The 16,312-nt window shown below is 40.9% G+C and overlaps 1 protein-coding gene across 1 annotated transcript; it reads right to left on the reverse strand.

Annotated features, from left to right (window-relative positions):
- Window positions 1-223: 223 nt before the first annotated feature.
- Window positions 224-14,365, reverse strand: LOC114551632 (FSD1-like protein). Its single transcript, XM_028572642.1, has 13 exons — window positions 14,304-14,365; window positions 13,330-13,425; window positions 13,043-13,174; window positions 11,490-11,591; window positions 11,210-11,232; window positions 6,541-6,662; window positions 6,237-6,464; window positions 4,735-4,833; window positions 4,378-4,507; window positions 3,320-3,405; window positions 2,713-2,967; window positions 941-1,029; window positions 224-343 (listed from the first exon to the last, which is right to left on the reverse strand). Exons 1-13 carry the CDS (start codon window positions 14,319-14,321, stop codon window positions 242-244), a joined length of 1,482 nt encoding a protein of 493 aa, XP_028428443.1. The 5' UTR covers window positions 14,322-14,365; the 3' UTR covers window positions 224-241.
- Window positions 14,366-16,312: the final 1,947 nt, after the last annotated feature.

Below are 16,312 nucleotides of genomic sequence, written 5' to 3' on the forward strand. Positions count from 1 at the left end.
ACTTTCAAAATAAAGCAGGGAGGAACAATTAATAAAATATATTTTCTTAATTCATTACAGGTCTTTTAATATGATAACATTTATTTTACATTTTTAATTCATATTTAATAATTCACAAGCTATTTCTATATAATAGCCTATTATTTATTTATTAAATTAAAATTCATAAATACAAATATGAAATGAATAAATTAATGACAGTTATTGAAAATAATAAAATAAAAACAGCTGATTGGTTGATCTACTGCGACAGGTTGCTGAGGCTCCGATTGGTGGAGAGGAAATTACCCATGAAGCTCGGCACCTGGAGGCCCGTCGTTATGGTGATACCACCACACCAAACCTGCAATACAGTTTCACTTCAGTTATTACTGCAGAATAATATAATAACCGTTGTTGTATAATTTTGAGGGTTTGATTTAACGTCATATTATTGGCACTTAAGTGATTTTTACTGACGGCATCATCAATTGATGTTAAATCAAACCCTCTTGTGTAATTTACTTTTTTACATTACATTACAGATTATATATAGAGATATATAGAGAGATACTATGCATATTGCATAAATAGGAGATACTATGCATATGTCATTATTTATCACTCTTTGTTACCTCCAACTGTGCAATATGTCATTTCCATTCATCTATATATGTGTTTATATAAGGGTGTTTATTGAGTAAATATGTTTCTTTTATTACTATTATAACTAATTATATTTTTTCTATTTCTTATACTTTATGTATATGGTTTCTCCTATGTCTACTTAATGTGTATTTGTTTTATTCTGATGTGTGTAAAACAAAATCTTTTCAGCTGCTGTAGCACAGGAATTTCCCCAGTGTTGGATTAATAAAGTCTATCTCATCTTATCTTAAATAATAATGGGGAATATTGGGTAATAATGGGGAATATTGGGGAATAATAGTGTGGTACAGACGGTGAAGGCGGGGACGAGTGGTTGGCTGAACTTTGTTTTGAAGGAGTGAAGAAGATGAAGTCGATCAACATCGATGAACGATAGATCTCCTGAAAAACAAAGAGAGACATATCAGAGATGTGTAGGTTATATAATTTTAATTTTTCTTTATTTTATACTGTTTGTTGATCCCCAGTGGGGAAATTACAATTTACGCTCTGTTTTTTTTTTTTAAATCACTACACACAGGTTTGAAATACACACACACATGCTCAGGACCTAGTCATGCACAAATGGAGAGAAGTCAGAGTGAGTGGGCTGCCTGCTGGACCAGCGCCCTGAGCGGTTGGGCGGGTATGGTGCCTTGCTCAAGAGCACCTGGCAGTGCCCAGGAGGTGAACTGGCATCTCTTCAGCTATCAATCCACACTCTTTACTTTGAACCGGCGACCCTCCGGTTCCCAACCCAACTCCCTACGGACTGAGCTACCGCCACCTCATATATATAGAAACATATCAGAGATGTTTAAGTTATATAGAGACATATCAGAGATGTTTGAGTTATAGAGAGACATATCAGAGATGTTTGAGTTATATGGAAACATATCAGAGATGTTTGAGTTATATAGAGACATATCAGAGATGTTTGAGTTATATGGAAACATATCAGAGATGTTTGAGTTATATAGAAACATATCAGAGATGTTTGAGTTATATAGAGACATATCAGAGATGTTTGAGTTATATAGAAACATATCAGAGATGTTTGAGTTATAGAGAGACATATCAGAGATGTTTGAGTTATATAGAAACATATCAGAGATGTTTGAGTTATATAGAAACATATCAGAGATGTTTGAGTTATATAGAAACATATCAGAGATGTTTGAGTTATAGAGAGACATATCAGAGATGTTTGGGTTATAGAGAGACATATTGAGTCCATCCTCACATCCTCCACCACCATCTGGTACGCTGCTGCCACTGCCAAGGACAAGGGCAGACTGCAGCGTGTCATTCGGTCAGCTGAGAAGGTGATTGGCTGCAATCTCCCACCGCTCCAGGACCTTTACGCCACCAGGACCATAGATATAGAACAATAGATATGACATGACGTCATCATTTATGGCATAACTGTCCGCCATCTTACTAGGGCACTGTTTACAATTGTCACCTATGGCAGCCAGTATGGTTATCAGCTGTGCAGCACCTAACTGCTTTACCAGGAGGACCAAAGAGACCCAGGAGGCTGCCATAAATTTCCACGTCAGTAGCAGTAGATAGAGTAATTTTCTCTTCTTTTTTTAACTATAAATACAGATAGTTGGTGAACTAGCTAGCTAGCTAGTTGCGTTACCTAGCAACTGTTAACAGACCGGCTGAGATGTCAGTTAGTGGTGATTGCTAGCTAGCTCTTAACAACATTTATGAACAGCAAACATCGTTTTAGTTGATTGATTTTTGACCTCAAAAAGGACGTTTAGTAATGTTAACGTTATAACAGTTGTTTTAACACGTCGTTAATATTACCCTAAATTGACTGCTATGCGGCTGATTTAACTCAATCTGTGTTAAGTTTTCAGTTAAATTAAAGTTAACGACATATTAGAGATGTTTGGGTTATAGAGCTGTTTCAGTTATAGAGAGACATATCAGGGAAAAAGACCTAAAACAATTGAAGAGAGCAGACGAAACGTTGTGAGGAAACTGACGGTTGAAGTTGTAATTGGTGATAAAAACAACTTAACATTAAATGTGGTAAAACAATGTAAAAGGTAATTATCTTCCTGGTACCGTTGTCATAGTCGCAGTAGATTCCAATTCGTTGCGGCATCGGCCAATCGAGGGCCTTGGCTCGGTTGTTGTGTTTGGCGGCGAGTGAGCTCTGCAGCCATTGGCTAGCATGGAGACACCAGGAACCAGAACTCTTCCCTAATTGGTCGAAGCGGCCCAGGCTGGCCCGATTGGCCACGCCCACACTGAAGGACTTCCAGTCAGCAAGGGGCCGGAGCTCCCAGTAGTGACAGCCGCCAGTCAACTCCTGGTCGCCTAGGAGACAGAACAACAACGACATTTAAATAAATTATTTAAATAAACATCTGATTTTATACCATGTTACTGAATACAACATGGAAATATAAACTTTATAAAAACAGTTTTAAGACTTATTCAAAATAATAGCACACAAACTTCAAATTATGACTTTCAAAATAAAAGCAAGAATAATTATTAAATTTAACAAATAATTTAGGGTGTTAAACATGTTTGATATTTTCAATATCTGAAACATTATTTTATTATTTATTGTATTGAAGTTAAATTACTAATATGTCTAATTAATTTATTCATACTTTCTATATTCAAAGACAGGATGTAAATTTAAAACATTGATGTGAAGTACCGAGCACGGTGTACGACTCTCCGGCGAAACGGTCGCGTCCGGCTCGATTTCCTGCCGTCTTATTGGGCGACGGCGTGGCGCTTCTGCTGCTGATAAAACAAAAGACTTGTGAGAAGAGTTAGATGACTATTCTATTAAAGACTTTAATGTCCTAGAGAATAAATGAAGGGTGAGGTGTTAGGTGTGAAACAGGGGTGGGGGGTTGGTGTTAGGTGTTAGGTGTGAAACAGCCAATGAGGGCGAGCCAAAGCCATGAAGCAGCAGAGAAAGATGACAAAAATTAATAAAACAAAATATAACTTTTAAAAAACATATATATGTAATTGTAATATTGTACTAAATAATATTTTGATTTTAACAGAATAACAAAACAATATTTTTGATTAGAATAAATAAACTGATAGAAACTGGTTCATGTTTTAAAGTCTAAAGTATGAATCCTTACTATAGGGTTACCAGTGTTTCCCGCGGCGGCCCGCCTAAGCTAAGTATTAGTCTGTAGTTCTTGCACATTTAAAGTAAGTTAGCAGATGATTTTGTTGTTTGAGTTCTTCACCTGCTAGCTAGGTTGCACGTGCCTGTTGATACATGTATAGTTTGTATGGTGTTTGTAATGAAACCCCCCCCCCCCCACCCCCGGTCTGACGGCAACCCCCCACCTTAACTAACAAATTTTCTGCGGGAAACACTGGTTACTATATATACTATTTAATACTATGTTACTATACTATACTATAACTATTGTTATGCTTTGAAAGAAGTTTGAAGACAAAAATAAGTTTCACCAACTTGAATAAAAACGGAATAAAAACTGATCTGAAATTTTATTGAAACAATCGCTGATGTGACGTCAGCAGTTATGTCAGCAGTGACGTGATTGGCTAAATGAAGCGAGAAATGGGCGATGAACGTGACAGAGTGGTTTCTAGGCAACGGTTTGTACCTGAGCGAGTGGAGAGGACGCAGTACGGAGACTGCAGAGGGACAAAAAGATCATCTGTGACTACAACTCCCAGAATCCGCAGTGAGCGCTCCGATGACATCATCAGTGACCTCACCTGCTTTTGTTCTCTTTTCCTCTCAGGCGGGGGTCATGACCTTTGACCCCCTGAGGCTCCCAGGTCACCGTGTCGCCCCGAACCTGCAGCTCCGCATGCGCTGTCGCCGCCTCCAACCCAAAGTTATACGCTGCAAAAAACATCAAAATAAGTTATACTCTGCAAAAAATCAATAAGAATAAGTTATACGCTGCAATAATAGAAGTTTATCTCATTCTGTCTTTGTGTCTCGCCCTGAAACTTTATTTTTTGTTTTTACAGTGACATCTGTTTCCTTTGTTCTCTTACCCCTTCATGGACAGACCTTTATGGTCCACTCATTCATTCACTCATTCATTTAGTAATCTTTGTAATAACCTCTGGTTTCCAAGGTGACAGGCTCAGAGAACTCGCCAGCAGCCGCTTTGTTTCTCGCACGAACTCGAACGATGATGAAGCAGGAGTCAAACTTCAGACCTGAAACAGAAAAACTTCAGAGCTAACTTTCTAAAATAAATACTTTTTATTTTTTACAGTAAACTGATGAGCTAGCTTATTGTGTCCTCTCTTACAGTTCTGCAAATGTTATGTATGACTATTTCAGCGCTGAAACAAAAATGAAGACAAAACAAAAAACAGCTGATTTCTAAAACAAAATGAAAATCCTCCTTACAAATAATCACATCATCAGACAGGTTGTGTGATGTACTGTGACAACCGGCTGGGGTACAAAACGCATGACAGCGACCCCCTCCCACCACACTAAACCACTACATCTCATCTGCAGAGCCGCCGCTTGTCAACAGACAAACCAGGCAACTGCTTGGGGCCCCCGGCCTCATGGACAGGATATCCAGGCATAGTCGTGGTGGTGAAGAGTTGCAGTTCGGTGGGCGGGGGATCTCATCGCTGCTTTTTGCAGATGATGTGGTCCTGATGGCATCATTGGTCCATGACCTTCAGCGCTCACTGGATCAGCACCTCTAAATCTGAGGGCATGGTTCTCAGCAGGAAACAGATGGAGTGCCTACTACAGGTAGAGTATGAGTTCTTACCCAAAGTGAAGGAGTTTAAGTACCTCAGGGTCTTATTCTTTGTTCGGTACAAATCCTCGCAAAAATCACACTATAATTGTTTTAATTTCATTCAATGTTAATACATTTCAATGAAAATGTGAATAATGATACAAAAATGATCATTCCCTCCAATATCGTGAATCATATTGCAATCGCAATATCAATAGTCAAAATAATGACAATTAGATACTTTCCTCATATCGTGCTGCCCTACTCCCTAGGGAGGTGGTAAGGATGATCCCTGGGCACCTCCCTAGGGACGAGGTTCAGCATCTGGTAAGGATGACCCCTGGGCTTGGGGAAGACCCAGGCCAGGGTGGAGGGATTATATCTCGACCCTGGCCTGGGAACATCTCGGGATCCCCCAGTCAAAGCTGGTTAATGTGGCTCGAGAAAGGGAAGTTTGGGGTCCCCTGCTGGAGGTGCTGCCGTCCCAACACAACCCCAGATAAGCAGATGGTGATGAATGGATGGATGGTTCATTTAGGAAACGTACTTATGCAGAATCACAATAAATGTGCATCATTTTGGTAACTTTAAATTTAGAAATTGACAGTAATTTTCAAGATGAAAGTTTCCCATAATTAACCTTCACATATACAAAACAGTGGAAGCAGTGGCCAGAATAAAATCAATTAACTTACCAATGATGATTTCATTACTTGAAAACGAAATTCATGTGTAACGTAAATTGCTGAAGTCAAAATGGTTCTTAAAAGCTTCTGATTTCAAAATTAAGCTCAGATGTACAAACAGATCAAACAGATAAAGAAAAGGAAGCAGACGTGACCTCTGACCCCTGACCTGAGATGGTGACATGTGTGTCTCGGATGTCGGGGATTTTTTCCCAGCATGCCTCTCCTGCGGCTCTCAGCGAGCTGTCACGGTTTGTTTTTCGGTATTCAAGTTCATAGTGTTCGATTCGTCCGACCTCGCCCTCGCCGTCAGCCTCGCTGGCCGGTTGCCAGGCAACCCTGACTGTGTTGTCACAGACAAGGCAGCCGGAGACGTCGATCTCTGGAGCTCCGGGAACTGGAACAACAAAAACAACAAATATAAATAATAATAAACTGACAAAGATCAAAAACTAAAAAACAAACAGGCTCACCGGACAGGAAGTGAAGTCGCTGAAGCCCTGCCCTCTCGGCGCTGAAGTCGACGGTAAACTGAGACATGTTCTCCGAAACCGACGGACGAGTCGTCAGCCGGAACGCTGGAGCCATTGTTATCCTGGCAACAGGGGGTCCAGCGGGGGGCGGGGTTTAAAACTTTGAATTTTGATTGGTTCAAATCATGTTATTGTTTTCAGAAGAAATCAACCAAGAACAAAAAACTAATTAAATGTAAAAAATTAAAAACAAATTCAACAAAAACAAATAAAGAAAGAAAGAAAATTAAATTATAAAACATGACAAGGAAATCAATCAATCAAACCATTTACTCATGTTCATAGTAAGCAATATATTAAAATCAATATATTAATATCAATATATTAAAGGTCCCATGGCATGGTGCTCTTTGGATGCTTTTATATAGATAGATAGATCTTTATTGTCATTGTATGCAATACAACGAAATTCTGTTGGAGCAATCCTCTCCAAATAGCAGCATAGAGTAAAAAAAGATAAAATAAAGATAAAAATATAGCTACACCCATATACACATACACATCCATACATGTGTACGCACGCACATGCATACATAAGTACGCACATACATACATATGCATACAGAGTATGCATACATACATACATACAAGTACATGCACACATATACATATACACTAACATTAACACTAACACATTCTCAATAAATAGATGAAACAGCTAAAATTGTCACAGCAGTTATTGCACAGAATACGATTGCACTGAGGGGGTGAGAGATTTGTATGCTTGTATGCGTGGCTATATGTGTGATTTTTGTAATATGTTCACAGCTCTGGGGAAGAAGCTGTTTCGAAGTCTATTTGTACGTGAACTGGGGGTTCTCAGTCTGCCTGAGGGGAGGGTGGTGAACAGGGAGTGTCCGGGGTGCGAGGTGTCCTGCCTGATGTTTGTGGCCCATGTAAGAAGACGGCTTGAGTATAGTTCACTCAGGTTTGGTAGGGGGGTGCCAATTATTCTCTCAGCCGTCTTGACAACCCGCTGCAGGTCCTTTCTGTCTGCTGCAGTGCAGCTGGAGTGCCACACGGTGCAGCAGGATGTCAGGGTGCAGCAGGATGTCAGGGTGCAGCAGGATGTTAGGGTGCTCGCAATTGTGCAGCGATAAAAGCGCATCAGGAGCTCCTGAGGGAGCCCATTGCGCTTCAGGGTCCTCAGGAAGAATATCTTCTGCTGGGCTGGCACAGTCCGTTGTGGATTATTTTGTTCCTTCTGTAGTCAATTATTATTTCTTTTGTCTTCTTGGTGTTGAGATTGAGGTCATTGTCCGTACACCAAGCTGACAGGGTCTGGACTTCTTTCCTGTAAGCTATTTCGTTATTGTCTGATATGAGTCCAACTATGGTTGTGTCATCAGCAAATTTGAAGAGGGTGTTGGAGTTGTGGGAGGATGTGCAGTCGTGGGTGAAGAGTGAATAAAGGACTGGACTGAAGACACAGCCCTGGGGGACGCCGGTGTTGAGAATAATGCTAGAGGAGGTATGATGGCTGATCCTGACACGCTGGGGTCTATTAGTGAGGAAGTCTTTGGTCCAGTGGCAGAGAAGGTCTCCTAGACCCAGTGTTTGTAGTTTATTAGTCAATTTGTCTGGGTTGATGGAGTTGAATGCAGAGCTGTAGTCAATAAATAGCATCCTAACATAGCTGTTGGGGGTTTCCAGGTGTGTGAGGGCTGTGTGCAGTGCTACGGAGATGGCGTCATCAGTGGATCTGTTGGTCCTGTATGGAAATTGATATTGATCGAAGTCAGGAGGGATGTGGGCCTTGATGTGGGGCAGTACCAGTCTCTCAAAGCATTTCATGATCATTGGCGTGAGTGCCACTGGCCGGTAATCATCAGACCTTGGTGGTCCCCTAATACTGTATCTAAAGTCTCTTTTATATAGACCTTAGTGGTCCCCTAATACTGTATCTGAAGTCTCTTTTATATAGACCTTAGTGGTCCCCTAATACTGTATCTAAAGTCTCTTTTATATAGACCTTAGTGGTCCCCTAATAGTGTATCTGAAGTCTCTTTTATATAGACCTTAGTGGTCCCCTAATACTGTATCTGAAGTCTCTTTATATAGACCTTAGTGGTCCCCTAATACTGTATCTGAAGTCTCTTTATATAGACCTTAGTGGTCCCCTAATACTGTATCTGAAGTCTCTTTTATATAGACCTTAGTGGTCCCCTAATACTGTATCTAAATTCTCTTTTATATAGACCTTAGTGGTCCCCTAATACTGTAACTAAAGTCTCTTTTATATAGACCTTAGTGGTCCCCTAATACTGTATCTGAAGTCTCTTTTATATAGACCTTAGTGGTCCCCTAATACTGTATCTGAAGTCTCTTTTATATAGACCTTAGTGGTCCCCTAATACTGTAACTAAAGTCTCTTTATATAGACCTTAGTGGTCCCCTAATACTGTATCTGAAGTCTCTTTTATATAGACCTTAGTGGTCCCCTAATACTGTATCTGAAGTCTCTTTTATATAGACCTTAGTGGTCCCCTAATACTGTATCTAAATTCTCTTTTATATAGACCTTAGTGGTCCCCTAATACTGTATCTGAAGTCTCTTTTATATAGACCTTAGTGGTCCCCTAATACTGTATCTGAAGTCTCTTTTATATAGACCTTAGTGGTCCCCTAATACTGTAACTAAAGTCTCTTTATATAGACCTTAGTGGTCCCCTAATACTGTATCTGAAGTCTCTTTTATATAGACCTTAGTGGTCCCCTAATACTGTATCTGAAGTCTCTTTTATATAGACCTTAGTGGTCCCCTAATACTGTATCTGAAAGTCTCTTTTATATAGACCTTAGTGGTCCCCTAATACTGTATCTGAAGTCTCTTTTATATAGACCTTAGTAGTCCCCTAATACTGTATCTGAAGTCTCTTTTATATAGGCCTTAGTGGTCCCCTAATACTGTAACGAAAGTCTCTTTTATATAGACCTTAGTGGTCCCCTAATACTGTATCTGAAGTCTCTTTTATATAGACCTTAGTGGTCCCCTAATACTGTATCTGAAGTCTCTTTTATATAGACCTTAGTGGTCCCCTAATACTGTATCTGAAGTCTCTTTTATATAGACCTTAGTAGTCCCCTAATACTGTATCTGAAGTCTCTTTTATATAGGCCTTAGTGGTCCCCTAATACTGTATCTGAAGTCTCTTTTATATAGACCTTAGTGGTCCCCTAATACTGTATCTGAAGTCTCTTTTATATAGACCTTAGTGGTCCCCTAATACTGTATCTAAAGTCTCTTTTATATAGACCTTAGTGGTCCCCTAATACTGTATCTGAAGTCTCTTTTATATAGACCTTAGTGGTCCCCTAATACTGTATCTAAATTCTCTTTTATATAGACCTTAGTGGTCCCCTAATACTGTATCTGAAGTCTCTTTTATATAGACCTTAGTGGTCCCCTAATACTGTATCTGAAGTCTCTTTTATATAGACCTTAGTGGTCCCCTAATACTGTATCTGAAGTCTCTTTATATAGACCTTAGTGGTCCCCTAATACTGTATCTGAAGTCTCTTTTATATAGACCTTAGTAGTCCCCTAATACTGTATCTGAAGTCTCTTTTATATAGGCCTTAGTGGTCCCCTAATACTGTAACGAAAGTCTCTTTTATATAGACCTTAGTGGTCCCCTAATACTGTATCTGAAGTCTCTTTTATATAGACCTTAGTGGTCCCCTAATACTGTATCTGAAGTCTCTTTTATATAGACCTTAGTAGTCCCCTAATACTGTATCTGAAGTCTCTTTTATATAGGCCTTAGTGGTCCCCTAATACTGTATCTGAAGTCTCTTTTATATAGACCTTAGTGGTCCCCTAATACTGTATCTGAAGTCTCTTTTATATAGACCTTAGTGGTCCCCTAATACTGTATCTAAAGTCTCTTTTATATAGACCTTAGTGGTCCCCTAATACTGTATCTGAAGTCTCTTTTATATAGACCTTAGTGGTCCCCTAATACTGTATCTGAAGTCTCTTTTATATAGGCCTTAGTGGTCCCCTAATACTGTATCAGAAGTCTCTTTTATATAGACCCTAGTGGTCCCCTAATACTGTATCTAAAGTCTCTTTTATATAGACCTTAGTGGTCACCTAATACTGTATCTGAAGTCTCTTTCCCGAAATTCAGAGCTTTCCTTAGGATGTGCCATTTCTGTGTCTGTAGCTACTGAGGAGGAGAGAGGGAGGGGGCAAGGTGGAAAGTGGGGGTGTGGTCTTGACCAACTGCCACTTTGCTCGTTTGAAAGCCATGATGTCTCTCTCTCTCTCATGGGTGGGCCAAATTCTCTGGGCGGGCAAAGCAGAGAAAGGGGAGGTAACCTTGCTCCTTATGACCTTATAAGGAGAAGATTCCTGATTGGTCCATCTGAGCTTTCATTTTCTCAAAGGCAGAGCAGGATACCCAGGGCTTAGTTTACACCTATCACCATTTCTAGTCACTGGGGGACCATAGGCAGGCTGGGGGAACTCATATTAATGTTAAAAAACCTCATAAACGGACATTTTCATGCCATGGGACCTTTAATATCAATATATTAATATCAATATGTTAATATCAATATATTAATATTAATATATTTAATCATATTATAACAGTGAACAAACCTTTCTTTGATTTGTTTTGCAGCCTGAAAAAAACAGAAAACAGAAACTTTAAATATGTCTTAAAAGAAAAAGTACTATTCATGAGTGTATTTTATGTTTGTAGTTTGTTAAGTAAGAATGATGGATATGTGGAGTCTCTAAGCCCTAACCCCCTGAACACTATATATACTCGGGAACATCTCACTTGACCTAACGGCACCCTGCAGCCAATCTGAACCCAGTATTCACCCGGACCATAAAGTTTAAATGATGATTTAACTTCTTCATCCTCCCATCGTACCTTCAGGAACTCTTCTTCGTTGGTAATTGTCAGCGTCTGATTGGCGAAATCGAGCAGTTCTTCACATGATAAAACAGCCGACTTTCCCTCCGACAGCTGCTTCTATAAAATAAAAGATATAAAGCTATAAAGATATATGATATATATAGCTAAAAGTAGATGCTAGTCTCACATAGCCAGACATTACTCCACAGCACAGCGGAGTAGCTAATGGTAGATGCTAGTCTCACATAGCCAGACATTACTCCACAGCACAGCGGAGTAGCTAACGTTAGATGCTAGTCTCACATAGCCAGACATTACTCCACAGCACAGCGGAGTAGCTAACGTTAGATGCTAGTCTCACATAGCCAGACATTACTCCACAGCACAGTGGAGTAGCTAACGGTAGATGCTAGTCTCACATAGCCAGACATTACTCTACAGCACAGCGGAGTAGCTAACGGTAGATGCTAGTCTCACATAGCCAGACATTACTCCACAGCACAGCGGAGTAGCTAACGGTAGATGCTAGCTATATTGACAGTCATAAAAGCCCGTGCTAACGCGGAGCTCTGTAACCAACTAACAGACACACTTTTTCAGCTTAAAATGACAGTATGAACCGCTAAAAACACAACAACCTCACTGTCCTCTCCACACGCCAGTCAGGCACACTTCCTCGGCTTAGAATTACAATACGAAACGCTAAAAATACCACTACCTTGCCGACGGAACACACTTCATTGGCTTAGAATTACGGCAACAATCGCTAAACACACTGCAAACTCACAGTCCTCTCTTCCCGATTTACAGCCCCCCTCTCGTGGTTTAAAATAACTCACCGTTGTCGGCCGCTGAAGAGGCTACACGCTGTAAACAGCCATGGGCTGCTTGCCTGGTCCTCCGGTAACGTTAGCAGTTAGCAGGGTTAGCATGGCGGCGTTAACCAGGACAAGTCAAGATCACTTTACTGGCTGTGTTTCAATTGTTTTTGCGAGTAACCAACTCGGTTACTCTAGCTATATAATTCAATGTGAGTACACAAATGTTGAAATGACATAAAATGCCCATCCCTAGTAGCTGTGATAAATTAGCGTGGAGCTAATGCTTACCTGTTCAGGAGAAAATAAGCCAACTCTGCGTCCTTTTGGGCTCTACGCTGTTTCCATCTTTCAAATACATCTCCAATATTTACCAGGGGGTTGTTACGTCTCTGGTCACGCAATTGTTAGAAACATGCTGTTTTCTTTTTTTATGACATGTAGAATCTATCTCCGTTGATCCTGTTCATTTGTTTGCTGCTTTCATGGCTGTTCTACCGTTACAGCTGTAGCGTGCTGGGTTTACGTGTTTACAGGTATATCTGGCAACCCGGCCTGGCTGTCAAACTGGGCCGTTGATAACAACACACAGGCCAAAACACAAACAGAAATTCCGTCACTGAATGTAAATTTCAAAAAGAAAAAATACTGACATTAGCATTGTTGTCAGAAAAGATAGTATTTCAGTTTAACATGTTTCCTTAATATCTGATGAGTAAGAAAAATGTTAAAACATTAAAGTTTCTCTACCTGAAGCTGCGCCTCTTTCCTCTGCTTCTCCTCTTTAATGACGTCACGAAGCCACGCCCCCCTCTCCTCCAAGGCGGAGCTTAGCTGGTCGAGCTCCGCCTCCAGCTCTGACATCACCGAACACGACTCCTCCTGATTGGAGGGACAAAGTTATTAGACTCATTGGAGATGAACTGCGCCTCACCTGTAGCAGCCCCCATAAGCCCGCCCACTTATAGTAAAGCCCCCACTCTTCACTCTAAGTTCCGCCCCTTCTGTATAACCCTCTCAGCCAGTCAGCTACTGACCTGCAGTCCCGTCAGTGTGTTGTCGACTGTTTCCAGGAAGGTTTGGAGCTCTTCATTCTTATTGGCCAACGTGCTGATGATCCGGCACAGAGCTTCCTGTTTCACACACAAATCGTGCAGTAGTTTTACAGTGCAGTAGTTTTACAGTGCAGTAGTTTTACAGTTTAGTAGTTTTACAGTGTAGTAGTTTTACAGTGTAGTAATTTTACAGTGCAGTAGTTTTACAGTGCAGTAGTTTTACAGTGCAGTAGTTTTACAGTGCAGTAGTTTTACAGTTTAGTAGTTTTACAGTGTAGTAGTTTTACAGTGTAGTAATTTTACAGTGCAGTATTTTTACAGTGCAGTGACCTAAATGTGTGCTGAAGCTTCACTGATGACTCAGAGGAGAAGAAGCTCTCAGTGTTTCTATCTGCAGGAATAAATAATGAAATAAATCAAACTGTGTATTTGTACTATAATTAAGATGATTATGCATGTATTCCATATACACACACACAGACTCACACACAGACACTCGCACACACACACACACACACACACACACACACACACATACAGACAAACACACAGACATACACAGGCACACAGACACACACACAAACACACACACATGCACACACACACAGAGACACACACAGAGACATACCCAGACACACAGACACACACACAGACACAGAATTTGAGAGAGAGACAGAGATAGAGAGAGAGAGAGAGAGAGAGAGAGAGATAGAGAGAGAGAGAGAGAGATAGTCTTATCTGTAAATCTCTCATTCAAAGTGATGCTGACTCGACCAGAGAGAGAGAGAGGACTTTGGCTGCTAACAGCTAGCTAATCCTCTCTTTCATTCCTCTCTGTCTCCCTCTCTATCTATCTATCTATCTCTGTTCATTCCCTCCCTTCCTCTCTCCCTCACTCAGACTGTGGGTTAGGCTCACAGATCAGATTATTGATCACCGATCGATCAGATTCTTACCTTCTGAGTGTCCATCATCACCTGAGAAATAGAGAGAGAGAGAGGGAGAGAGAGAGAGAGAGACAGACCCACTGCCAGGAAGTGAAGTCACACACAACATCACAGCCTTATTACCTGTTTTGAGTTTCAGAATAAGAGTCTGAAGCTATAGCTGACAGGTTTAGAAATCGAGAGATTGGAGATATTAAATGTTTCACTCCTCAAATCCTTTATCATTTTTATTTGCATTTTAAATTTTCCAGACATTTACCTCTGATAACAACACAATGCTCCAGACTAACGTTTCTTTACTGTACCCCCTAACTGGAGGTTTTAGGGGCTACAGTATCCCTTATCCCTAACTGGAGGTTTTAGGGGCTACAGTAACCCTAACCCCCTAACTGGAGGTTTTAGGGGCTACAGTATCCCTTATCCCTAACTGGAGGTTTTAGGGGCTACAGTAACCCTAACCCCCTAACTGGAGGTTTTAGGGGCTACAGTAACCCTAACCCCCTAACTGGAGGTTTTAGGGGCTACAATAACCCTAACCCCCTAACTGGAGGTTTTAGTGGCTACAGTAACCCTTACCCCCTAACTGGAGGTTTTAGTGGCTACAGTAACCCTTACCTCCTAACGGGAGGTTTTAGGGGCTACAGTAACCCTAACCCCCTAACTGGAGGTTTTAGGGGCTACAATAACCCTAACCCCTTAACTGGAGGTTTTAGGGGCTACAGTAACCCTAACCCCCAAACTGGAGGTTTTAGGGGTGCACACCTTAAATCAACCCATTTCAACTGTATTACTGATAAATGCTTTTGGTAATAAATACATCATTCATAGGTGGCCCTGGCACCCTATTACTGCTCATGGTTCCCTATCACTGCTCCTGGTTCTGTATCACTGCTCCTGGTTCCCTATTACTGCTCCTGGTTCCCTATCACTGCTCCTGGTTCTGTATCACTGCTCCTGGTTCTGTATCACTGCTCCTGGTTCTGTATCACTGCTCCTGGTTCCCTATCACTGCTCCTGGTTCCCTATCACTGCTCCTGGTTCTGTATCACTGCTCCTGGTTCTGTATCACTGCTCCTGGTTCCCTATCACTGCTCCTGGTTCCCTATCACTGCTCCTGGTTCTGTATCACTGCTCCTGGTTCCCTATCACTGCTCCTGGTTCTGTATCACTGCTCCTGGTTCCCTATCACTGCTCCTGGTTCCCTATCACTGCTCCTGGTTCTGTATCACTGCTCCTAGTTCTGTATCACTGCTCCTGGTTCCCTTTCACTGCTCCTGGTTCCCTATCACTGCTCCTGGTTCTGTATCACTGCTCCTGGTTCCCTATCACTGCTCCTGGTTCCCTATCACTGCTCCTGGTTCTGTATCACTGCTCCTAGTTCTGTATCACTGCTCCTGGTTCCCTATCACTGCTCCTGGTTCCGTATCACTGCTCCTGGTTCCGTATCACTGCTCCTGGTCCTGTATCACTGCTCCTGGTTCCCAATTACTGCTCCTGGTTCCCTATCACTGCTCCTGGTTCTGTATCACTGCTCCTGGTTCCATATCACTGCTCCTGGTTCCCTATCACTGCTCCTGGTCCTGTATCACTGCTCCTGGTTCCCTATCACTGCTCCTGGTCCTGTATCACTGCTCCTGGTTCCCTATCATAGTGCCCTGCTACACCCTGCTTATTTTTTCTAATGAAAGAGTGCATAATCCTATCTTTGTGATTCTAAAATAAGGAAACAACACACAGATAGCATTAATGCTTATTTATTAAATATTTCAAACAACTGAACTGAAATCTACAACAGCAGATTTTACAATGAAATAAAAATGTCTTATAAAAAAGTAGTTTAAGTTTTCATGTAAAAAAAAAAGGTTTCCTAAAAATCTAGAAAATAAAGAACTTTTAAAAATAGTTATTTTTGTAAACAAAATTATGGTAAATATTGCCATGCCATCTTAAAAGTCAAATATAATTTCTCTCTTGTAAACAAAATAAATTATTGTAAATAAAATAAATTATTGTAAATA

Source organism: Perca flavescens, unplaced genomic scaffold (assembly GCF_004354835.1).
Source record: "Perca flavescens isolate YP-PL-M2 unplaced genomic scaffold, PFLA_1.0 EPR50_1.1_unplaced_scaf_28, whole genome shotgun sequence".
Classification (NCBI taxonomy): Eukaryota; Metazoa; Chordata; class Actinopteri; order Perciformes; family Percidae; genus Perca; species Perca flavescens.